Source organism: Leptosomus discolor, chromosome 2, assembly GCF_034619465.1.
Source record: "Leptosomus discolor isolate bLepDis1 chromosome 2, bLepDis1.hap2, whole genome shotgun sequence".
Taxonomy (NCBI): Eukaryota; Metazoa; Chordata; class Aves; order Leptosomiformes; family Leptosomidae; genus Leptosomus; species Leptosomus discolor.
This window is the reverse complement of record NC_141392.1, coordinates 34,509,128-34,535,087: the sequence shown is the minus strand read 5'-3', so window position 1 is coordinate 34,535,087 and position 25,960 is coordinate 34,509,128. Positions and strand designations below refer to the sequence as shown.

The following is a 25,960-nucleotide window of genomic DNA, read 5'->3' as shown; positions in this document are numbered from 1 at the left end:
GGCACAGAAATAAAACGTGGGGGTTTGTTCATGACTTCTCGAGTCTCGTGGAAGTCAGTGGAATTTTGGGCAGCATGAGCAAAAAATACCGGGCTGTCAGAGGCAAGCCAGGAAATCACACTTGATTCTTTCCTCTATTTGGAGTCACAAATGCGAACTGTTTGCCCAGTAGACCTGGGCAAAACCTCTTGGGGAGAGTAAAAGCTCTTCTGGAACGCAAAACTATGAAGTAACACAATGTTAATGATAAATAGTTCTTTAACAGCTGCCTCAGTGCAAGGAGCGCTGGCAGATGAAGCCCTTGGAGCCCAGGCTGCTGGGGAGGGCTAGGCGTGAGAAGAGCGGGTGGGCAGCCCCTCGCCCCGGGGGCAGGCAGGCGGGCTGACAGGCAGCCCCCGGCCCCGCGGCCTGCTCTCCTCAGGAGGTGGAGGACACTGCTCCTGCCCGGCCCCTACCCCGGCCGTCCCGGGCACCTCGTGCACGCTCTCCTGCGGCGGCAGAGGAAGTGTCTGTCTGTCAGTCTGTCACGACAGCATCAGCGGCCCAGGCGATCTCGGTGACCCCTCCGCCCCGCCGAGACACGGGAGAGCGGGGCGGCCTGTGAGGCGGGGAAATGCGCGGGGGGGGGGGGGGGGGGGGGGCCGCCGCCGCCGTCATGGCAACGGGGGCGGGGCGGGGGGGGGAGACGCGGGTGGCGGAGGAAGGGGGGTGTCGCCGCGCTGATTGGTCGGCGGCGGCCGCTGACGGCTTCCGGCGTGCGCGCGCGGCGGGCGGCGGGGCGGGCGCGCTGGGCGGGGGGGGGCCCGGCGGCGGCGGCGGCGGAGGTTGGGGCGGCGGCAGCGGCCGGTCTGTGTCGGTGCGGGCGGCGGCGGCGCGCAGGGATGGACACGCTGGGCAGGAAGGTGGTGGTGTGTGACAACGGTACCGGGGTGAGTCGCTCCAGCCCCGGGATCCGCCCTGCCGCCGGGGTGGGGGGATGGAGGAAAGGGGAAGCAGGGCGACTCCCCACCGGCCTGGCTTCCTGCCGGCACGCCCGAGGGCCGCGCCCGGCCTGCTGCCGCAGCTACCGGGCCCGGCCGTCCTTTTTCGCATTCCCCCGCGCTGAGGCGCTACCAGGGGCCGGCGAGGGCCGCACCGCCCTCCGCCAGCCCCGGCCCGCGGGCAGCCGCCGCAGCGCGGGGGGTCGGTGCGGGCCTGCGGAATGAATGGGCGGGGGGGGAACCGGGCGCGGAAACAACCGCCGATCCCGGTGGTTTGTCGATTGTTCGGTTCTTTCTAAAGCGGCTGGGCAAAATCTACCGTCGGAGGTCTTCGGTGCCGCGTCTCGTGCGCCGATACTGCGCTGTGCCGCCCGTCCCCCGCCGCCCCCGGCATTTTGCTGTTTTACCGTGAATAGCTTTTATTTGTGTGGAAAACCTGAGCAAGCCTCTCTGTAACAACGCGCATTTAACCAAAAATACCGATTTTTTTTTTTTTTAATTCTGGATGGGCACATTATACATTAAGCAACCAGGGATGCGTCCTCTGTATGCAAGATTATTAGTTTTTAGAAAATGGGGTGGGTTTATTTTGCAGCTGCTGGTCAAAATGGAGCATCATCCTTTCCTTAATACGTTCCTGCTCTGCAACATACTCTAAATTGGCATTTTTTTTTAAAATCAAGAGGGCCCCAAAGGTTTTTCTCTCTATCCTTTCACGTTTTCTACCTGCCGTGAGTGTGCAGGCACCCATCAGAAATTCATCCTTTGTCGGTGGAACACAGGCTTTAAGGCGCTTCGACAGGAAGTGAAAAAGATAACCATTTTAAAGCAAAAAAAAAAAAAGATGCTATAGGTGGATATTTCCCCTCGGTAATTTTGTTTATCAGTCTAAGGTTTCCACCACTAAAGAAATATTATGTGGAGAGTTAACACAGCTGACAGTATGTAAAGGTCCCTTGAATGAAAAAAAGAGTGGTTTTTTTTTAATAGGCTGTTGGAATAAAACATATTTTTTTTAAAGCAAAATGGGAATAGTTGAGACAAAGGATCTCGTTGTTTGAGATTCAGCATCCTGAATAATTCAGGGTTGCAGCCAGATACATTAGAGGGTTTTCCAATTAGCATCTGAAATGATTAGAACGGTCAGGGAAGAAGAATATCATGTTTGACAGTTCTGATGTCTGTTTGTTTTTCCTGCTATAGCAAAAATTATCCTTAATAGGACGAGTTTGGAGCCTTTGGGCATTTTTTTACACTATGATTTAGAAAAAGGAAAGAAAAAAATAAGGCGTTTACCATTTTCTTCTTATAAAGGGACGTGAAAGCTTTTTTTTATTATGGTTTAATGCTCCTATTGTCAGGCCCATATTAAAAAAAAAAAAATATCAGAACTTCATCCTTTAGTGTGATCCTTTAGATAGTGATAAACCATTGAGTTGTAAAATGTTTAGTATGTGGGTAGTGACAGCAGAGTTGGCTTTGGCTGGTCTTGGTGAAGTGGGAGGTGGAAGCCATTATTTTTACCCAATTTCTCAAGCTGGGTTTGCAACACGGATTTTTGTAACATATCTGCGTGTGCTTTTAAATCAGGAGACATCTTGGAATGATACCTTTTTTTTTCCTCTGTGAGTTGTACCAGCAGGATATAAATAATAACGGTGGAAGGTGCCTTGTGGGTGCCAAGAGGAGGGGCCTTGTGTCACTTCAGCGAGTGTTGCTTTGGGTTGTGTTCGGCCTCTAAGCAGAACAACGTATGTCTGGAAGTACCCTGGCTGCAGGGTTCACTGTGCGGGAGAGACGAGTATCAAGAAATAATTGTTAAATCAGTAAACTTAAAATATTTAGGTGAATTGGGATAGTTAAACTGGAAGAAAATTCCATTCAGTAAATCTTTCAACTCTCCACTGCACATTGAGGTTATCAAGTAGTCTGATATTGTCAAACCAGTATTTTTATAATATTTTTTTCTGTGTGACAAAGAAGAGATGTTTTATGTCAGAGCGATTTCTGATACGCTGTGATACGTCCTACTTAAAAGCACTATTGAAATTACATCTCTCGCCAGATGCCAGAAATATTGCATAAAAATGGAGCGTAACTTTAGAAAAATCAGTTACGATTTTAACTTCAGGCTTGTCTTTCAAATTTACTACTCTTGCTGTGCTGTATTAGGGCTTCTCGTGTATCCGGCTGCAACCAATCTTTGAGGAAGAGGTGACTAGAAGGAAGTTCTTGCAACACATAGTGGAGGAGGGAGGCAAGCAGTGGCACCTCAGAGGTCTAAAGCATTAGAGATGGATGTTCTCATTGGTTTAGGACAACTGGTGAATTACTTGGTGGCCCGTAAAATTGCTGTAATTGTGTTCAGGGGTTCTGTTTAAGGGCTGCATCAATGGAAAGAATCAAGCACAGAGACCTGATAAGAATATTAGTATTCGTTTTAAAACTGGTCACATGACTCGTTTATGAGCTTCCTCATTCTTTTCGTTTGAAAGAATACTTATACATACAAGTTCTTACTGTTTGATGACTCAGTAGGAAGTGAAAGAGTAGGTATAAACCGCAGTGAAATGGAGAAGAAACTATATATGGTAAAACTTCTTACATACGTGGTCTTGCACACATGCAGGCTGAGTAGCTGTTCTTAAAACATTCTGAGTATATATCAGATGCTTGCAAAAAGGAATGATGATGATGAGCTCTTGGCTTCCTTACAAAGATGTGTAAATTCATCGAGCATCGGTATTATTCAAGATACAGTGCATATGAAGCACGATACTGAAATTACTTGATAATTGTTCCAAGGGGTGTGCGCAGTAGGGGACAGAAGAGAAACAAGTGTGCTATGCTTAAATTTTCTTAGAACGTTTCAAATTGGGAATGGAGAGAACAGTGAGTATTTAATGTCTGGTGCTGGAGAAGAGAAGCTGATTATCTTCCAAACTACTGCAGTTCATAATGTTTAATTGAAGATTTAGGCGGATCTTCTGTGCAGAAGGGAGAAGTATCTTTATGTTTCTTATACCCCTTCAAAAATCTAAAAGTGTTCAAGATCTATCATACGGATACTTTTGTGTTTCTTAAGTGCATTTACCTGTTGGTAGTTTTACCAAGTCTGGTTCTTCAGACGTAATTTCCAATGTTACGTCATCATGAACCCATCTGAATATTAAATAGCACTACAGTGGGGATGCTTACCTTGATGGGGAAGCTGACGTACAAGGCGGACTTGTTCTCATCTTCAGCAAATTTTCATGTAGCCTGGAGGAGGAAATTTCAAATTTGAAGGGGAGGAGGCAGAATTAAAATTCTGGTCCATCTATTTACTGCTGAGTTTACCAGACTTTGTGAAGTTTTTTTTTTTTTTAAGTCACTCTATTCCGGCCTGAAAGAGGTAGGGAACAGACTGTGACTGTCTGAGCTTAATCTTGCTCATTGTAGTACACCTGGATTAAATCTAGTTTTGATTGTGTTTTAGGCTGGTTGGAGAAATGACAGTCTGCTTTTAAAATCTAGGATTTATAAATTGCCGACGTTGATGACTTCCCTGGAAACTGTGTCAAGGCTTTAATGCGGGAAGGGGCTGGATGTTACTATAGCTGTTCAAATAGTAAGAACTTAAAATAGTATTTTTGTAGGGTGGCGTTTTCTAGGTCAGCATAGCTGTGTGTGATTTCGAGAGGTATTTTTAAGGTTGGCCAAGAGGCACTTACTGATTTTGTGCTGTAGTCATTCTGGTTGCCTACCTTGGTGGTTGCTGTGTAAACCTCGGTGTTAATTTGTCCAGTCAGCAGGATTTAAAAGTGTGGGTAGCAGAGCTTCTTGAGGGGTGCTCCAGTAGCTTGAGTTGTAAAGATTCATTTAGATGTTTCTGGGCCTGTTACTTCTGTTAACCAACACAGTTGGTGATGACTGGTAGGGAAGTTGCTTCGTGTTGGGGGAAAGAAAAGGAGGAAAAGCTGTAAGCACGTATATGGGTGTAAAGGTGTCATGGAGGTGCTTCTGGGTGTATGCGGAACAATTAATGGAACCCTAAGCTGGAGGATGGGATTGTATGGGCTGTTTTATAGACCTTTCCTCTAGCTTGACCAGGTCCTTTATAACAAGCATACTTGAATATCGTAGGAGCACCAAAAATGATGTGACTGCCCTGAATGCAGTAATTTGCTAAGTCTGAAAGCTACCTTATTTTTTAAAAAAAAAATTTGGACATCATTAGTTGGACTCAGCTCAGTCCTTCAAAATGTCTCATCTGTTTCCTCTGGTATAAAACTTCTGGTAGTCTTCTGGTGTATTCAGTGTGATCCAGAACTGCTTGTGGCTACTCTTTGCTTTCTCATGGCAGCACTGCATTCTTGAATACGCAGATAAGATCTGTGTAACTCCTAGGTACTTCTGGCCTTAATATTAGCAGAAGTTTTGATAAGTACTTGCCTTTTCAGAGAACTGGATTGAAGTAGAATGAGTGAAAAGAGTTGTGTACACAGCGTCATTCTTCAGGTATTCCAAACAGCTCTGCCTTTGGAGACAGCAAGCACTGAAGGGGTGAAAGAAATTAGCGTCACAAAAAGCAGAAAAATTCCTGTTAGGCATGAAAATGCGTAATGTTTAGTTTGTGACTGCAGGATTTTGTTCTGGCGCACTGATATAGCGCAGTACGCAAAGTATGCATCAAAAAGAGATGCCTGCTCTATGTGAACTGCAGGCAGAACATCGGAGTACGGTATATGAACATCAGAGTAGGGTAGTCAAAAAGCATAATTTGCTGATCCCCGTGAGCTAAAATTGTAACTTCTTGCTGGCACATTTAAAGTTCTTGTTTTACAACTGAGCTTCCTCTAGTGACTACCTTTTTTTTTTTTTTTTTTTTTTTTTAATGCTCAGTTAATCTTTGCTTTTTCTTAGTGTGTGCACTGTCTTGGGACCCGATGACATAAAGCTTCCTTTCGTACTTGTTTGGGTAACAACCACTCTTTCAGAGTATCCTGTTTGGTGTGAGCTACCATCAGCTGAGCTTTTGGTTGTGCTGTTGGTTTTAGAAGCGCTTACTGCAAACCCTTGTTTTTATCCTTAAAAGAAACCCTGAAAATTATGAAATTCTGAGAAATCCATCTGGTTTGCATGGACTGTCGCTAGTTCACCGTTGAACGCTTCTTATAACAGCTTAACACCTGAATTCACAAGGTTTTATTTTTTTCTGATGTGTAATTTGTTATGGTAGTGTGTGCTCTGGAGAGGTGATTTAATTTTATAGAGTGGCAGGAAATCCAGATTCGAAAATTGGACTTTTTTACACCTGTCAACTGAGTTAGTCATTTTAATACCGTTTCTCAAAAATTTGACAGTCTGATTCAGAAAACATTCTGGAAAATGCTTTAATTCAGTTTTACAGATCTATACATCATCTGAAATTTGTAGAACTCGTTTGAAAGTATAAATCCAATTGGTTTCCAGTGGGACACATGCTCTTAAATTTTGGCTTTTAATTTTTTACCCCAAACCAGGTTTCTATCGGTAAACAAAAGTAATGCATTTTCTAATAAAATTATTTATTCCTTTTCAGTTCGTGAAATGTGGCTATGCAGGCTCAAATTTTCCAGAGCACATTTTTCCAGCTTTGGTTGGAAGACCCATTATAAGATCAACTGCTAAAGTGGGAAACATTGAAATCAAGGTAAACTTTTTTCATTATTATTCCTTTATGACAGATAAAAATATTTAGGGCAGCTTTTGACTTATATAATGTTTGGAAATGCTTTTTCCTTAATTCCCCTTTACGCTGTTTCAGTATCTCTTGATTAATTTCTGTATTGGGTTTTAGCCTGTCACAAATGATAATGTTATTGTGAGGGTGATCTAAAGCACTGGTGGCCTTCAGATAGTACATCTGAGGAGGCAGCAGGTAGGACTCAAGTGGTTCTGAGCAAAAAAAAAAAAGGGCTTCAAATGCCAGTATGTAAAGGATGTCAAGATTAAAAGGCAGAAATCAGATAGAAGTGGTTGATGTTTGTCACCAAGCTGTACTGTGGGATTCTGAGAAATGCTGAAGAACTGCTGGAGCTTCCAGGCCTTTCTATACTGTTTGCTTCCTACTCACAGCTGATCATCTGTGATCTTGTATGAGATGTTTAACCTTGGTTGTGTTTGCATTCCATTGTTTCTATTGTTTTTGTTTTCCTTTCTTTTTGCTGTTGATAGATGTAGGTACTCCACACCAATTAGAGATGGAGAGTCTGTGTTCAGGCTGCTTCGTCTTGGGTCGTTATTCCAAGCTTGGAATGGGGGACACGCCACTGTTTGAGAATGTTTTTCTGAAGTCTAGGGAGCTGTCATTTCTCATCTTATTTTGTAATTACACTTCAAATGTTAGTAGTTGCTTCTGCTGTACAGGCTTAAGTAAATGTCTTGGCCCTGCTGTGGTCGCATCTGCCTTTCTTGCTTCTAGTCATGCATTCTCACCTTGTGCTGGTCATACTGCTTGTGCGGTCATGTGGTGAGCCACTTCAGTGAGCTGATCCAGCTGAAAAAGAGTGATTTCTTTGCCAGGTAAAGTTTTGACTGCCTTGCTAGGCAATTGTGCAAGCTCCAGTTTGAGACCAAGGGGAAGCGGGAGGTGACGCAGAACTGTAGAAGCCCTCACTTAGGCCAGTCAAGGTCACAGAATCACAGAATGTTAGGGGCTGGAAGGGACCTTGTCAGATCATCTAGTCCAACCCCCTGATAAAGCAGGACCACCTAGAGTAGAACCACACATATACAGGCTTTCAATTTTGCTTTCCCTGTTGCTTCTGAGCAGCAGCTTAGTAAAAGAAAGAAAAAAAAAAATCTGCCCAGCCTTGTTCCTTATTTTCGGAACCCTGTGGGTGACAAGGAGAACTTCGGTTATCTGATTACGTCTGATGCCTGTAAAAAGTTAGTGGTATCAGCAGAAGGCCATACTAGGAAGTCAAGAGGATGAGAGACACCAGACCTTTCTAAAATGCACTTTTTTTTTTTTTTTTTTTAAGAATACTGCAATACCACTTACCTTGTGTCAGCTAGGACAATTTGGTTGAAAGGATGCAGATCTTTCCCTTTCACAGTAGATTCACAGAGTTTTTGTAAGGAGAGGGAAAACATCTTCCTTTTTCTTGCAAGATGTGGGGTGAGGTGTTTCTTTGGGGATCTACTTGAACTTAATGTGACAGTTTCTTCAAGGAGGTCTCTGTAAAGTTTTATGAAACGTTATGCAGTGAGTTACAAGTCTCGAGTCCAAGAAAAATTCTCTTGCATGAAATCTTGCTGTTGAAGTTATGCTTTCTTTCCAGCTGATCTGATAGCAAAACTGGCAGGACAGGCTGTATCTGCTGATTATCTGATAACTTAGTTTAATATCATTACAGGTGACAGTGTTGGATTGGAAAGACAGGAGGTGGAAGTGGGTAATTGCTATGAGATCAGTGTGAAAGAACCAGTAAACTATAATTTTGCATGCATTGCTCATCTTCTGCTTGAGCATGGGTCACATGGGAGTATTTTAGAGAGTATAAACTGTGTATAGATTTCTTCCTAGAAGCTTTATAGCATCTGCCTATAATAGCTTGTTACTTTTTCTTAAGGAAACAGTATATCAAGAGAACAAATCCCTGCCACACATACTTTGGGTATCCCAGTAGGATAATACAGTAGGAAGACTTGTTAAGTGAGTGCTGTTTTTCTTTGGGAGATTCTTGCAGATTTCTGGAAAAAAAAAAAAAAAAGTATTTTAGCAGATGAGTTTTATGCCAAAATTGAATTCTAGCCATTCACTGCAAGTTCTTACGGGATAAGTTTAAAACTGAGTAAAGGAAGCTGGCAAGAAGATTATCAGTTTAACTTTTCAAACCCATTCAGAAAAGCTGTTATTCCTGTGAAATTCAGAAACTCTGTGGAAAGAGTCTGGAAGCTGATCAAAACAGTGGTTATCATCCATCTGTTGAGTTACCGATTTCAAGTGCTTTGTCCATGTTTTCCTTCTGGATTCTCATTTCAGCCAGCAGCAGGGATATAGCTTTTTCTCCTACTCCGAGTCTTCAGCTCGGGACTTGAACGAAAATGTTTGGTTATTACTGGGATTGTTTTGCTTCAAATTGCAACCTTAAAAGTCTAAAACCAGAAGCATAGGTGCTACTCCTAACTTTTACTGACTTACTAGTCTTTGCAAGTTTGGGAGTTAATAACCTTCTTAGGAAGGCAGGACTGATGAGTAGCTTTGACTAGTTAAAACAATTAGTATTTTAGGGCAGATCGGACGTGCTGAGCCATAGTCCCTGCCCTTCAGGTGTGCTCAGCTTCTGCCAAAGACAGCCTGGAGAAGGTCGTTCTCTGGATTTGAAGTGACGAAGAGGGCCAGCCTCTTTGGTACTGCCTGCCCAAAGGCAGGTGCTAGAAACTGTACACGCTTTTCCTTTGGCACAGTCTGCAGAAGATAGATTTGCCCTGATGGTGCTGATAGTTATCCTGTGGCTTTTGACAGTTTGGGTGACTCAAAGTAAATTTAACAGAAGGAGGAAAAATCTCAATAAATCATGGAAATGGCTTTGGTATAATTTTGGACAATGTTTCTGCACGTACACGTCAGATATCTCGTAGTGCTTCCTGGTTGCTTTAATTATCTTCTCTTCCTACCTTCAGAGCTTGCTATAGGGAAAGAGCTTTGAAACACTGCTCTTCCTACTGCACTTCACGATTGCTTATTTCCATTCTGAGAGTAGATGCCATAATTTAAGTAAATATCTCTTATTTGATTTTTGTGTTTGTTCCATGACACATGAACAGATTAGCCTGCTTAGAAGTGAATCCTTTTATGGTATAGTTTTCGGTTCTTGGGTATTTAAAGCGGAATTTTTGAAACAAGATTTAAATTTAGCATTTGTCAGCGCTAGTTATGGTCAGGTACCTCGTGCAGAGTCTTGTCTAGTTCAAACACCTTGCCCAGGGTAAAACTCCAGTGTTACAGAATATTTAAGCACTGAATCCTATTTATGAGAAATAGCAGATATACTGATCTTGTTTGCAACCTAAGATGTGCAAATGTGAGATGCCACTGACATGTAGCAATAGCTTCCTTTAAAGAGACATTTTAATCTGAGATCCTGAGAATGATAGTTTGGCCCTAACGAAACTAACTCGGACCTTTTCCCGCTGTACGTGCATCTCTCTTCAGCCTATTTCTACTGTGTACTTAAAATAATTTGAGAATTTCATTTAGGCCTTTTCTGACTTTCTTGCTTCTACCTTCTTTCTTCACCTTTCTTGACCTGTTGAAGTAGAATAACAAAAAGATGGTAAGTGAGGTGCCCCTGTGCTGTTTGTTTACCATTTTTGCTTGATGGGACCTAGTAGCTGTTATGTTATTTTTTTTTGATGCTGTTCATTGTTTTGTCTTGTCCTAAATTTTACATTTGAATACATACTTATTTTGGACGTTGTTCATTGCTTTGGTTTACTAGCAACTAATTCATGAGAATATTTTATGTATTGCTTCTAAATGCTACGTAACCTGTAGTTTTGCAAGATGTAAGAATAACTCCTAAAGATTAACACGGGCTCAGCGTCCTTAACAGTGGAAATTGCTATATTTAACATTGCAAACCAAGAGCTTGAAAAAACTTTCAGATTTCAGTTAGACAAATATTTACTGAGTACCAAAGTGGTGGAAACATTGAATGTTATGATATGGGTTCCTCTCTGCAAATTCAGTTGTGCTGTCCTCCTCCTTCATCTACCAAGTGCGCATGTTTGTCAGTGTGCTCTTGAGAACAATTGTTCTGCCCTTTGACTTTGTTTTAAAAGGACGTGAAAGTTTTTTGTGCAACTTTCATTGCACATTTGAATAGTGGCTTTTCCTGAGCTATGTCCTGTTCAGCAGCATAGAGCCTCAAAGAGCCAACACACAAAAAAGGCTTCTGATTCTTCCAACTGGTGGAGTTTCTGTCATCTTAAATTCTCAGGGATAACGTGGCTGCGTGGTGGAGTTCTCGTAGAGTACATTTGATTTCAAATGTTAGTCTTGACTTCTGTCTTCTGTACAGTGATCTCCGGTGCAAGGGAAAACAAATAAAACGCCTTGTCAGGGGAGGGGTTGGAAGAGCAGTGGTTTGATTTAAACTATTTTCAATTAACTTCCTTTTTATGTAGTTGATGGTAATTGTTCAGGTTTCTACCTAAGGCATTATAAACTGGACGCTGTATTTTTCTGTGCATCTTTTTTTCCCTAGCATTGTATAGCAGGTTGAGTAACCCTCACTTCCAAGTTTTCTGTGCCACAGTAACTGCAAATTGCGGTGCCATATTTTTGGATGAAGCAGTGGGGTTTTTTTGCAATGAAACAAATATACTACTAGTATGGAAACAGTGCTATTGGTACCTAGAAATATGTTTTTATATGCTGAACGTGAGCAAGTCAGTTGAGGCTTCTTGAGAAACATACAGGATATAGTAGGGAGCAAAGACAATGTGTTACTCTGGATACTTCCTCTGGGAAATACGTGGGAAAGGAGAAGATACGATGCTACTAATTTGAATGTGCAATGTTTGCATAACTAACTTTAATAAACAGATTGCTTAATCAGTGTGAAATGACTATACAAACTATGCATTAGTTGGTGGTATTTGTGTAAGAATGCATTATTGTGGTTTTTGGCTTGGGACTTTTGGCATGGAACAGCCGAGGGTATATTTTTATATTTAGATGTGTCTCTTCACATCCTACTGACATAGGCGATATGTAAACCATTGTTTCTTTTAATGTCTAATGTGGAACTTCTAATCTCTTATTTGCTTTTGCTACTGTTTGGTATGCTTATTCACCACTCATTATTCCTGTTATGGTATTGTGCACAGAAATTTGCAACATGCATGGAAAAATACTCTGCCAGTCCCACCTACTACCCTTATGTGCTCTTTTGCATCTCAGCCTATTGAAATTAGTATTTGATAAAAGAACTTTGGAAGTGTCAGTGGAGAAACATCTGTGCTTGTAAAGGTCTTTGTGGTATCTAGCTGTAGCAGGGTTTGTTGGTTTGTTTAAGGTTAATTGGAGAATGGAATTAACAAAGTTTATTTTGGAAAAGGTTTGGGATGGGCAACAGCCAAATTTAAATACTACCTGAAATATATTCCACTTTTCTCCTAAGTACCTGAAAATTATTCTGAAATGTGGGCATTGTTTAAGAACACAGTTTGACACAGGCTGGAGCAGTTCACTGTCATTCTTGAGGATTGTGGTGTTTGGAAAGCTTTGTGAGCACTGATGTGTTTTTATATTAACATTTTACAGGATCTTATGGTTGGTGATGAAGCAAGTGAATTGCGCTCAATGCTGGAAGTGAATTATCCAATGGAGAATGGCATAGTTCGGAACTGGGATGATATGAAGCACCTCTGGGATTACACGTTTGGACCAGAAAAACTTAATATTGACACAAAAAATTGTAAAATACTACTCACAGAACCTCCCATGAATCCAACTAAAAATAGGGAGAAGATTGTGGAGGTATGTCTGCCTAGTAGAAACTGATACATGCTGTTGTTGAAGCACTGCTAAGAGATTTTAACTTCTTGGAACACCTGGTAACTCTCTGAGGCAAAGCAATTCTCCTGTTTTCTAATCAAAACTCGTCCTCAGCCATAGTCATGAAGGCTACTGTGGTTAAGTTCAAACAAGCTGACCTCACTCAAAAGCCGTAAGCAGGCTTCTTGTCTCAAGACGTGTCGCCAGTAGGACACAGAATTGGAAATACGTTTGTTTTCATGTGTCCAAGATATATTGATTACTACTTATTTGATTAATTTAATTACTTTAAATGACTTGGACTGCTATAAGCTAGTAATGCTTCAGGGGAGATTGAGGCTTGAGCAAGATGATGCTTACCAGATGGAGCAGTGTTGTTGGAGGTAGCTGAGACAAAGGTGTGACAACCACAATGATCAATGAAAGCCTTCTGAGAAGGAAAGCCTGGTTCTCGGATCCTTGATCTCGCAGTGCTGCCCTGGGCAAACTAAGCTCCATCTGAACCTTGCGTTCATGTAGGTTGTCAGATGTATATTGTTTAGCTCTAGTGACAAAAGACACTTATTTTGAAGAGCAGCACAGTTTGCCGAGAACAAAAAGTTTAGTTTCTCTTTTTGTTTTTTCCTCGATGTCATAGTATTTTCAATTAATGTCAGTATTCAGTGTAACAAAAAAAGTATTTAAAAAAATGTGTAGGTAGAGTAGCTGATAGGGCAGGAAAAATGGGCTCTGAGTCTGCAACCTTATCCATTTATCAGAACTTTGAATACAAAAGCTTGTGTGTGTGTATATATGGGGTTTTTTTTTTTCCAAATCTGTTGCTTAATATAATTTACCTGCATCATTACCTGCTGACCTTTCCTTTGAAATCCTTTTGTTGTCACAGCTACACAGTGAATATATATTTGCGCTAATCTTTTCTTTGAGGGATTGGGAGTAAGTGAAGTATAGCAAAGTTGGAAAAAATTAAGTGAAAAAGAAATCAAACTGTACAATGTAAATTCAGCATTTCTTAGTGATTTTGGACATTAGGGACCTATTACCTAAGTATCATGTAATGCAACAGTAGTAATACAGTCTATTGTACATCAGTCAGCTGTGGTGTGGTAGACATAGCAGATTATTCTGGGTGGCCTCCATGTAGCAGGAATGGTTGAATTTCCTGTTCAGGCTTCTTTGCTTTTCAGTTGTCTACAATAGTGTTCTTGTTTCTGTTTTCCTTCTGAACACAAAAGGCTGGGTTTCAGTTATTCTGGGACTGAGTAATTTTATACTGTAAACTGAAAAGTCTTGTATGGCTTCTGAAGTCTGATAAAATATTTGTATTGCTCCATTTGCTTTTTTTAAAGCACTCCAGAGATTGTAGTTACTTAATCATGATCCAGAGGATTAGGGAGACCTAGAATCCATTTTTGTAAATTTAAATTTGAGTTAAACAGAAGCTCGTTGTTTCTATTAATATTTTGAATGGATCACAGTGTTACGAAGACTAGCAGTATTTCATTTTTAACTGCAACATATTTATACTCTTTCCATTTTTGACATGAACTTAGTCATCTGGACCATATCAAGATGATAGATAATTATATACACTATACTTCATTCTATTTCCAGTAATTCTCTCTCCTCACCCCATCGCTCCATGAAACTCAGCAAGTGTTCACATGACAGCTATATTGTAAAATATGTAATTTAAAAGTGCTGTTTGTTTCTTTCTTTACAAGACAGTGGTTGCTCCTCAGCTTACCTGGGTGTTTGCTGTTTGTTTGTCTCTAGTTGCTGTAATACCCTCAGGAGCAGCCCAACTGTAATGGCATATCATGTAGAGATACTCTAGCACAGTCACTTCTCCTAGTCCCAAACTAGAATTCTTTATCTTTTTTCCCCAGTCTTTAGTTCTTCTTTCTATGCCCAATGAGAACATTACTTTGTAGGCAATCCAAAAGCTGCTGTCAGGAGAAGAAGAATCTTTTCAGGAGAACATCCTGATCAGTGTTTACATGTTAAGATTTGTTAACATATATGTCCTGTGTCAAGGCATTTTTCATGTCAAATAGAACAGACGTAGATGTCTTGAAAGAAAGAATAACAACCCCCCAAAGGCCTGCATATAGGTTATAAAAGTGTTTTGCAGTGGCTTCTAGGGCTTAGTACAATGTATGAAAGCAGTAACTAATGCCATTTGAATATTCATTTTGTTACATGAAGATGATAATTTAGATTTTTCTTAAATTGATTTTTCATTTTGTAAGCACTCAGGTTGTTTGAAAGACTCGCCCATTGAAATAGTGCTGGTTTTAGACAATGACAACTCAAACGAGATCTCTTTTTCAGTTACTGCCCTCTCAACTGTTCCTTTTCTCGCAGACACTTCTGCTTCTTGTTTCTCAAGGTATTGCCTATGCGCTAAATTGTGGCCAGTATGCAAGTTACTAGCCAGCCTTTTAATGTCTTGCTCGTTCTTAGCCCACACACCTGACAACTGTATTAAATTTCCTTTTATATTACCTGGATCACATGGGGGCTTATAAAAACCCAAAGCATGATGTTCTTATGGCAAGGTGCTCTGCAGCTTACCCCCTGAGTTCCGTTCTGCTATGCTGCATGTTCACAGCAAATATCCTGAGAAAGGCAGCATCAGTCTTCCCAGGGGTTTTGTGGTGTGCTCAATACAGCTATGAAATAATTAACTTGACTTTGTAAGGATCAGGTTTTTGATATGGGCCAGCTGTTTAAAATCACGCTATTCTAACAGAGGAAGTTCTTTAAATAGTTCAGAATTCTAAAATTGTCAGACTTCAGCTTTTTTTCTTTAAAAATATTTAGATATCTTTTACTTGAGCTGTGGGAATACTTAGGATTTAATCAGTTTCTAATCCTAGAAATTGCAGAAGTGCTCAGGAGGCTGCAGAACAACAGAAGCAAAACTTTCTGTGTGTGCTGGACTAATCAGAGTTCATCCATTTTTCATGGTAAAGCATTTTGAGGGGAAAACTGCTGTACAGCATGATTTGTTTACTTGGCCTTTTTTGTGTTTGTAAAGAAGACAGACAGGATCCTTATAAACTCTTCAAGCTTTAATCTTCAACTCTGTTTCTTCACTGAAACTAGTTTCATGGTTAGGGGAACCTAGTGTACAAGACAAACAGTTACTTTTTGTGTTTCAGTAAGAGTTCTGCAGACCTGTGGTTTTCTGTATGCAGTAACAGAGTTTGCCCTACCTGTGAAATTTCAATTGTAGTGGATTTTGTGCTCATTCTAGAAGTTTGTCACTAGTTGTGCTTTAAAGAGGGGAAGAAGGTGACACAGATGCAGAGAACATCCTGTCACACTGGACTTATTGCAGAGCATGTGCGTAGGAGTCTGGTCTTTGACATAGTCGTTGTACAAAGTCTGTAGGGCTTGATAGGAAGAATAAAAAAAAGCCCTGGACTTCATTAGATTCAGGGCATACACCTTCAACAAACATTTCATTCCCAAGTCGCACTTCAGTAATGAAGTACTTGGCTGGTCTACAAGTACTGCCTCCCACTTATTAAGCACTTTGGAAAACAGATTATTAAAGCTGCAGATATTGGTGTGTGGGTTTCTTGTAAGTATTCACTTTCGTTGCAAAACGGATGTGGAATGTTTCATATGGCTTGTCACTTATGTGAACAGGTAAGGTATAGAACTGAATGCACTACTCGGTGCCATAGAAATCTACTTGCTTTAATGTTTGTGTAGAAGCTGTGTGATGAAATTTCTTGGAAAGTGTATCTGATTAGCAAACATACAGAATTCTAGAAATACAGTTTTCAAACAACTGTGAAATTTCTTTTAAGTATTTGGCCTGTTTTGTACGTTAATTTTTGCCTTCATCTTACAGGTTATGTTTGAGACATACCAGTTTTCTGGAGTGTATGTAGCCATTCAGGCTGTTCTTACTTTGTATGCTCAAGGTAGGCAAAGATAACTTAAACTCGATTTAGTTTATAAATGTGTTGCAGAGCCAAAGTACTAATATGGTATTAATGGGTCTTGGGCTTAATTCAACACTGTGGTAAGCTCGGCTCTGACTTATGGGCTTGCTTTTTGTTTTGAGGATCCATTGATGGGTACCACTGTCGGTGTTATTTCGACGAACCAACTGTGGAAACATGCTTGTCAATGCAAAAACCTGGTTTATCAAAACTGTCACTGTTTCAGAGTGTAGTCTTTTAGCCTTTGGCATCAAGTCTTAATGATGTGCTTTTCATTTTCTGATAACGGAAAAAATTATTACTGTAAGTGAATTTCAAGAAGATGACTAGATGACTTTTACACTATTTTCAGTTTTAAAGAAAAGTTTATTCTTTTGCTGTAGATAAACAAGAATAAATGATCCTCAGTCTGAGGAGAGAATTATGGATTCACTGAATTCAATAGAAATTCTGCCATTGACTGCAATCCACCTAGGATTTTAAGAAGTTACTTTTACACATCAGTTCTAATAACGTGACTCCTTACATCTGCTTACCAGTGACTTGGTGTATCTAGCCATCCCATAGCAGGACATAAGTATCTTTGTCCATTAACATGTCACCATAATTTCCATGTCCAAGAGCAAAAGTGATGGGGTACTGGAAGGGTGGTTCTCTTATGCAACTTATTAAAACTAGTTGAACCAAAACCAGTTTTGCAGACCTGGATATTAATTTTATTTGCTGTGATCTGTGCTGTTACTCTTTTTGTTCCTTGGTTTTTCTTTGTTTTGATTCCTTATAGGTATTTAACAGAGACATACAGAGTCTTAAATTCTGTGATTTTACCACATAGTGCTCAGTTACTTTGTGAATAACAAAATGTGAAACAACTTAGAGCAGTCCACAGTGTTTCTACATACTGTCATCTGGAACAAAGTTGAAGACCTTCTAAGATATAAAAACCAAGTGGCATGTAAACAGAATATTATGCTATTGAAAATAAACACCCTTTAAAACATCCTACTTGTTTGTATTACATTAAAGGTTAAATTAGTGGCTAAAATGACATACAGAGATGTGCCTCATTTCAGTGCACCACCCTTTGTCACTGCTGTTAAAACTCTCCTAAGACCAATTGTTGCTTTTACCTGGAATTCTGCATGCACATGTGCCTTTCAAAGGCAAAGGGGTTTATATATCAAAACGTAGTTCCAATGACAAAATTCTTTAGCAATTCCTCACAACAGTCTACTGGAGCGACGTGTAGTCCCTTGTGACTGACTGTTTCCTTCCTTACTGCGTGTGCCTGATGGCAAGACTTGTGTTTGCACAGCAGTTATTCCAGTTCACTAATAAATCTGAAGATCTGGTCACACAGCTGAACCCAGGTGTGTTCTTTGGTTCATTTGAGACAAAAACCTGATTTGTTTGGCTTCTGTTTACAAAGCTTAAGCAAATTACAGTAGCCAAACCAATGTGCCTTGCTATTGCATATTAAATGTTCCTTCATTATTTTAAGATCTCCCCTTAAAATGTTTTTTCTTTCCTTAGGTAGCTTGTGAGAAACTATAAAACTGTTTTCTAATCAACTTTCACCATGAATTCTGCTTCTTATTTATTTTGTTAATGAAGTATAGAAACTTCTGTTTCTAAGTGCTTATGATACCTCAGTTTTGTACACCTTAAAATGTAATGGTTTTATAGTCAACTTTTGTCACTGGAGTTAATTTCTTTAGTATATGAAAGGGGATCTGATTCAGCCTAATGCTGTTTTCTAAGAAAATTAGATATGTGCTTTATAGTCCAAATATTCTCCACCTGATGAAAGCATTGTTTTGTTTTTGAATACCAGTGAAAATCAACAAGTCCTAGTAGTTCTAACAAGGTAAATTCATGGCTTGAATACCTCTAGGTTTTTTCATATTTGAGAAATTAATGTAAGGTTGCACATATACAGCTGAATCTGAAGAGGAATTTGTGCCCCAACAAGCATTTAATGATTTTAGATATTCTCTTTAATTTAAGTGCAATTTAAGGTGTCAAAACGCCAGTTAAAATTGTGATCGGTGGAGTTACAAGCATCTAGGAAAAAGTAGAGGTAATACTTTTAAAAAACGTATACAAAAGCATTTGTTACTATGAAAACCTCAAGTTTAAAGTCCAGCTGAATGGAAATAACTGAATTTAAATTTGTGACTACTTTTCCCAAAATGATGAGTGAGCGAACAGTGGTTGTGTTAAGATTACGATGAAAAATCCTATCTTAAACTCACTGCTCTTCTGCTCTATTTATGAAGGTGCTAATAAAAGTTGTAACTTTTTTTTTGTTGTTCTTGTAGGTTTGTTGACTGGTGTTGTTGTGGACTCTGGAGATGGTGTAACTCATATTTGCCCAGTTTATGAAGGTTTCTCTCTCCCTCATCTCACCAGACGGTTAGATATCGCTGGGAGGGATATCACTAGGTACCTCATTAAGGTAAGCTGGAAAGAATTTTTAAGACTGAGGCTGTTATCTGTGGTACAAGTTAAAATCCCTTAATAGCAAGAACCATATATATGTTTTCCCTTTATTGTTCATATGGTAGCTACATAAAGAACTGCTGTATTGCTTCAGTCTATCCTTATTATGTTTCATCATCTAAATCGCTTGGGATATTATCGATGATATTCAGACTTCACATTTTCATGGTGGCAGTCTTGTAGGAAGGGATTTTATTCTATGTTTTGGAAGGAAAAACTCGAAAGTTGGCTTTCTTGATACATAAAATGAAAACAAAATTGTATTTTAGCAGTTCTACTCATGTATTTTTGGAAAGACTTTTCCTTACAGTGTGGAAAATAGTACAGTGATTCTTCCCTGATTATTAAATAAGACAGTATGTTTTATAGACTTATTTGATTGGTTGGTTTTTGTAACTACCAGCAACATTCTGGATTGGCAAATCATGGTTAAACTGGAATACTAGAGTGTTCTGAAGTGAAGTCCTAAATATAAGAATTATTTTGGTTGTCTTTCACTTGTCTTTGTAACAATTATAATGAAAGTTGTAATGGTGAAGGCAAACTTCCACTTGGAGTAATGCTGCCACTACTCTACTTTTCTGGTAATCATCGATACACTGTGACAGGTTGGACTTAAACTAAATTTGCAGTTAAAAAAGGGAGATGAGCTTTTAAAGGCCTATGTTTGAACATACCCATCTACTGATAAAGAGAACTGAACTGTTCTTGTCACTTATTGCTAACATACTGTGTTCCCTCCAGCTCCTCTTACTGCGAGGGTATGCTTTCAACCATTCTGCTGATTTTGAGACTGTTCGCATGATCAAGGAAAAGCTATGTTATGTGGGGTACAACATTGAACAGGAGCAGAAACTGGCATTAGAGACCACAGTACTAGTTGAATCCTACACGGTGAGTGTTTTGAGACAGCTTTTCTTGTCCTAAACTTCATAGGTTTAAATTCAGGTAGTGTTTAGCTTCCTTCAAAATTTTTCTTGGCAGTAGCTCACTTCCCAGACATAGGAGTCTGTAGAATCAGATTGCTTGGTTCTGGGAAAACTTTTTAAAGCTTTTTTTTTTTTCTTCTCAGGTTTTCCATAAGACTTTGTACTGATTTTTGTCATTCTAGCTCCCTGAAATTTGCGTATTACAGTACAGGAACTTGTAGAGAAAGTGGACTTAGTCTAGCATTCCAGATTGTTACAGCTTCGTCCATCTAGCAGTGACACGTACAAGACTGGTAGCTGATGACAAGAACGGTAAACTTGCTGTGATTATGCATGGAAGAATTTGTAGGAAAGCATTACTCTGGCAGTAAGATCACCTTTTAAGTGGATACTAGGAACTGTATTGCAAGGAAATGTTTGGTACGTCAGTATCAATGTATCTGGTCCCTGATGTCTCAAAGTAAATTGCATAACAATTGAAGAATTTGTATCTTTCAGTAGTACTGAATGACTTCTTGCAGTGGTGACAATTATCAAAAATTTCCTGTTTTAAAACATTAGGGAACAATGTAGGTCGTTTCCTCTAGGTTTGTTCAGTATCCAAGAGGGTAAAAGTAGTCTTCTAAATGGTGTTTTTTCTTCACTAGCTCCCAGATGGCAGGATTATCAAAGTTGGTGGAGAACGGTTTGAGGCACCAGAGGCTCTCTTCCAGCCTCACTTAATCAATGTAGAGGGGGTTGGTGTGGCTGAATTGCTGTTTAACACCATCCAGGCCGCTGACATTGATACCAGGTAAGAGCAGAACACTTAAAATCCTCTGTCAGGGTGCAGGGGTGACGTGGGAACTGCATTCAAAGAAAGTAACGTCTTTTGCTTTAGCCACTAATACGTGCACGGCTAGGGGAGGGGGGCTCAGTCTGAGATCTTGGAGCTTAACAGGTTGTCTGGAAACTTGCCTGTTTTGGTATGAATGAGCAAGGATCTTGAAAGCACTATATATATATATATATATTTTTTTTTTTTTTACTGTTGCTTTCTGGAATGTCTGGAAAAGCATGAGCAAGTCTGCCAAACTCATGCAAAGTCTGTCTTCCTGTAGTTAGATTTGTATTTGTGTGTGCAGGTACCTACTTGTACTACAGAGTATACTGTACGACACTAGAAAGACTTATTTTTTTGCCTAGGTCTGAATTCTACAAGCACATTGTGCTGTCTGGAGGGTCCACCATGTACCCCGGGCTGCCTTCTCGACTGGAGCGGGAACTTAAACAGCTCTACCTGGAACGAGTTCTGAAAGGAGATGTGGAAAAACTCTCGGTAGGTACCGAGTCGCTGCTTTAATTTGTGTGGGGCCGCTAGAGGGAACCAAATAGTCAGAAATGGCAGAAGCTGCTGGTGGCCCTCCATGCAGCTTGCAAAATTGCTGCCTCTCACCCCTGCGCTTCCGATAGGTGGCTTGTGTGTACTTGCTTGCAATAAAGCCACCTTCTAGCATGTGCTAATAGCGAGTAATTCCTGAAGTCTTGGCTTAGCTTGGAAGTAAAATGGGCTGATAAATGCTAGGACACAACTTGTAATGTAGGCTAAACGAAGCTAATGAGGTTTTGTGCCTTAAAGTCATCATGGAGCAAAAATGATATATTTTTTTTAATCTGTGGAAGTTTTGGTTCATGCTATAAGTGGAATACTCAAAAGCAAGAGGCTAGAGTTCTCTTCTTCAAGGGGAATAAATCTCCATTGTTCATTGGTTACTGTGATAAGAGACAAGAACCACAGACACGTTACGGAGGTAACACCGCATTGCAATGCTCTGTTTTTCAAGGAGGAGATACTTACAGAGAAAATTCCTTTAAGTGGACTTTCTAAGGCTGAACTGAATTGATCTTCTCTGGTTCTTTAATACAGAGTTCTCTAAAGATCTTTTGCAGTGTATGGAATGACTCGAGTATACAGAGTGTTTTAAGTCTAAGACAATATTTCACACATGGTTTTGTACGCATTTTTGCTCTGGAAGTTAGAGCTTTAGCATTGAAGGTGGTATTAATTAGTTAAGCTGGTCTGGGTTGTGTAAATTTTAAAATTGTTCCATCTGCTCTTCTAAAACTTGGTCTAATTCTAAAATGTTTTGTGATTTGATAATCTGGTAACTTCTGATAATTTTAGCTATCAAAGCTTAGGAAGCAATTCACTTTTGCATTTGAAATGCAAAAATACGGTCTTTAATTGTGTATTCTGACTCCTGGGCTTTTTGTGGATACACTGGAAGTATAACTTTGGGGAGTGTCAGTAGCTGTCTCTAATTTCCAGTGCAAAGTAGTTATTTTGCTTTGGTTGTGCAAGCTGGAAGCTCACACAGAGTGCCCTATGCTAGCATTTCAGGTTTTTGGTTGCATTTTTCTCACTAAACAGTTTCCATTTCATTGTTCCGGTGGAAAGCACAGTTTTATTTTGGACGCCTTTTTTTCAAGAATCCTAGTAACAGTTTCTTTTCTTTTTCTTAGAAATTTAAGATCCGAATTGAAGATCCACCTCGTCGAAAGCACATGGTGTTTTTGGGTGGCGCAGTTCTAGCAGACATCATGAAAGACAAAGACAACTTCTGGATGACCCGACAAGAATACCAAGAAAAGGGAGTGCGTGTGCTGGAGAAGCTTGGTGTGACTGTTCGATAAATCCCAAAGCTTGTTCCCGTCACATGTCTAAAGCTTTTTTTTCTTTCATTGCCAATTTCTGAACTCACTCAGCTACATGCTGTGGAAAGGCCTGTCTGTGGCCTTTTGACCCAAAGGTCAGGTTTTGTTCTGGTTTCTTGGGGTAGCTTTTGTTAAATGTTTCTTACTGTGGCTAAATTTGACTATTAAATTTGACCACTTCCCTGAAAACAAAACAGAGCAAGAGCAGCCTGTCTACTTCATTGTTCCTTCCCAGTAGGCAATTGGGTAATTCTGGTAGGCTTTTTCTTCTGGGTTTATTGCTGTAGTACTGCTAGCTTTTGTCTCTAGTTCACAAGGGGTTGTGTGCCTTTTTTAGCATAAGAAAACCTTTAAACAGGAGTTTTTGCTATTGGAACATTGTGGTGGTTATCTTTGCATCTTTTTGCCTCTCTCTACATTAAGGGTGTTTTTTTTTTTTTTTTCTTTCCTGCAATTAGGAATTTTTACTAAACATTGTTAGAAACTAGTTTAACTAGCTGGAATGGCTTTAACACACTGTTTCGATGTAATGTGGTTCCATACGCACTGCTGCCTGAACTGGCTTCTGAGGTGGTTTATCCTTAAAGGTGGTGGTGGGGCTTTCATACTGTATTTCTCAAAGTGGGCATGTGTACAGCTGCCACAAATGGAGAAACACCTGATACTCTGGCAATGTAAATTTGTGGCCTTAGGTGTTTTTTTTCTGGAGGGAGGAGACAGGTTTGAGCTGTGTTGCTTTTCTGTTAAGGAATGGCTGACCAAAAATGCCTCTTTTTATAGCTAAATTTTGGTACTGTGTTGCCTCAGCATAGGGAACAAGAATGTTAAATTAGCTATTCTGTAATTGTTGAGAAACTTAGATATGCTGAGATGGGAGCCTCTCAACTTCTGAAGAGATTTAATACTTTCAGAAATGCTTGTGAAAACTGTAACTATAGATATTAAAACCCCCAAAAGTAAGTTTTAAGTGCTTATATATACATCAGAAGCACTTCCATTAAACTTTACAAGTATGTTAACCTAGTGCCAAGTAGGTAGTGCAACTGAATATTTCAATGACCAGTGTTTATTGCAGCACGCAGATATTTATAAACAACCACTGGCAGTAGGTTATAAAGAATGACCTATATTTGTTCCGGTTAAAAATAACATTGGAATACAAGATGTTGGTTGGTAAATATCCACAATTCATTTTGTCCAGTCTTGATTTTTGATACCTAATGTGGGATGGGGAAGGAAGTGAAAACCAGTGATGAAAATGCTGTTTCCAGAAAGAACATTAAAGCTGAGTTGTTCTGAAAAATAGAAGTTGTCACTAGTAATTATCAGCCATCTTCTCTGAGTATAGTTGCCTGTATTTTCTTCCTACTAGCAGACTGGTAACTATTGCAATAAAATCTGCCTTACATAAAGCATAGCAAAAACTACTTGCATACAAATGCCGGTTAGACTTAGTTCTACTTTGCTTTTCATGGAAATACTATATCACTTCTTACTGGTTTTCCAAGCCTACCATAACATTTAAGCATAAGGAAGTTAGGATCTGCCTTTGACTTCCAAACCTTGGAATGTACAAGATATGCTTTCATATACTTGCCATTTGTCTACATCTTTACACTAGTAATTGACCCCAGGAACATGGAAATATTAAACTCCCTTGGATTCTTAAAATTTGCTTTCTTTCTAAATCGAGCAGACAGCTTCCTTTTGGCTGAGTGAGCCAAAGGGGCAGAAACAACGTCTGCATTTCTTTAATAACAAGACAGTCGCTATAGTATTGCTAGTAATGACCATTTTAATTATAGGTGGGTGGGGTTTTTTGCAGCTATATTTACTCTTAACTTGAACAATATGAATTTACAGGCATGCCGGTCATGCCTCAGTGCATGCACTTAAACAGTTACTAGATTTTTGGGGACATGAATGTAAGGGGTACTCTGAATTCCTGTAGTCTTCTGAATATTTAATACACGAGATTTAAAAATGCTGTAGGCTTGCTTTAGAGCTATGGTTTCTCATGTGACTGTCTCTGGGTGTTTTGGACAGTGTTGAGAATCATGGAAATAAACCAAAGAATGACTTAAAAACCTTTTTTGAATGACAATCTGTCATGTGATTTTTCAAATCTAGACCTTGACCCTGCAACCCCTTTTCTAAACCATCTTCTCCCCTGTTCATTGCTTTCGGTTAGGTATGTGCATGTTTGAGTAAAGGTTTTGGAATTCGGCCCTTTCACTAGAGAACTTCACAGCACCATGAGTAATAAATGTCAGTTGATTCTGAAGAATCTTGGGTTTCCATGGAAACTGTGTACATATTAAAAAAAAAAGGCAACTAGCATTTTAAATGACAGCTATCCTGGATTCAGAAGAATGCGTATGTAATTCAAATACTGAATGGGGTGTTCCAGTTGTGCTCAGTGTGGTTCTCCATGTGTGTGTTTGCACACATGAGAGTGTATGTGTGTGTTCTCTCAGCTGACAGCTTCAATTTTGCTATGAGAGCAATCTGGTTTTAAAGTGGGTTGTGTTTTGGTTTGTTTTTTTTTGAAGACCAAATAAGTTGAGTTGTATTTGCAATATGCTTCAGCTCCTATAAAATTAGAATAGAAGATGCTGCATCAGTTGTAAGTTTTTTGGGAACATCCTATTTTTAATGTTAAGCTGCTTCAAACCCCCCCTCCACCCCCCAGTGTTCTAGGATGTTAACCGATGTAACACAAATGGCTTTTTATACAGTTCTGAATAATGTTAACACACAACACTGGTTGAGACCGTGAATGGAAATAAACATCTATTTAAATTGACAGGTCTTTTCAATACAAAAATAAAATCAGATTTTTTTCAAAGTAGATTATGCTTGCTTTGTTTCCTTTGGGAAATCACAGCTCTGTCAGTTTTTCTCTAACTTAACTTCCATCATAAAACTATCATGAGCTGCTTATGCTGAGGAAATCTGACATGCCAAAATAACACATTCCCTATTGATTGCTGTCGTAGAGTGAGAAAAGCGCCCCTGCTCCATTCTGTAGCCAAGACTCCACTCCCTCCATCCTAGCTTCTTTAAAAAGAAAATAAAATCCTTATCCTTGGACAGGAATCTTTTCTAGTTAAAGCTCTGTGCTGCAAAATGGGAAGAGCCCTCAACTGGTATTGACTTCAGCATCCCTAGCTAAGCTCTGAACCCACATGTTTATGTTCTGTTTAGGAAAAATCTCCTTGGCATTGTGACCTCATGTGCTACTTCACCTGCATCCCTCATTTTAATGGATAGAAGAACTGTATGAGGTGTTAAGATGTAGCATTTAGGAAGGTGCACTGGTTTGAAGCAGCTCTTGCACCTGAACTTTTGTAATTCTCA

At 39.8% G+C, this 25,960-nt stretch overlaps 1 protein-coding gene across 2 annotated transcripts; it reads left to right on the top strand.

Annotated features, from left to right (window-relative positions):
• The first annotated feature begins 850 nt into the window (after positions 1-850).
• Positions 851-25,406, top strand: ACTR2 (actin related protein 2). 2 transcript variants are annotated; one of them, XM_086482296.1, is made up of 10 exons: positions 851-929; positions 6,544-6,654; positions 10,271-10,285; positions 12,280-12,495; positions 16,382-16,454; positions 18,797-18,933; positions 19,722-19,871; positions 20,554-20,699; positions 21,092-21,224; positions 22,409-25,406. In XM_086482296.1, the coding sequence occupies exons 1-10, from the start codon at positions 882-884 to the stop codon at positions 22,577-22,579; spliced, it is 1,200 nt and encodes a 399-aa protein (XP_086338422.1). In that variant the 5' UTR covers positions 851-881; the 3' UTR covers positions 22,580-25,406. The 2 variants fall into 2 exon arrangements, with proteins under 2 accessions (XP_086338422.1, XP_086338421.1); XM_086482295.1 differs by lacking the exon at positions 10,271-10,285.
• The last annotated feature ends 554 nt before the right edge of the window (positions 25,407-25,960 follow it).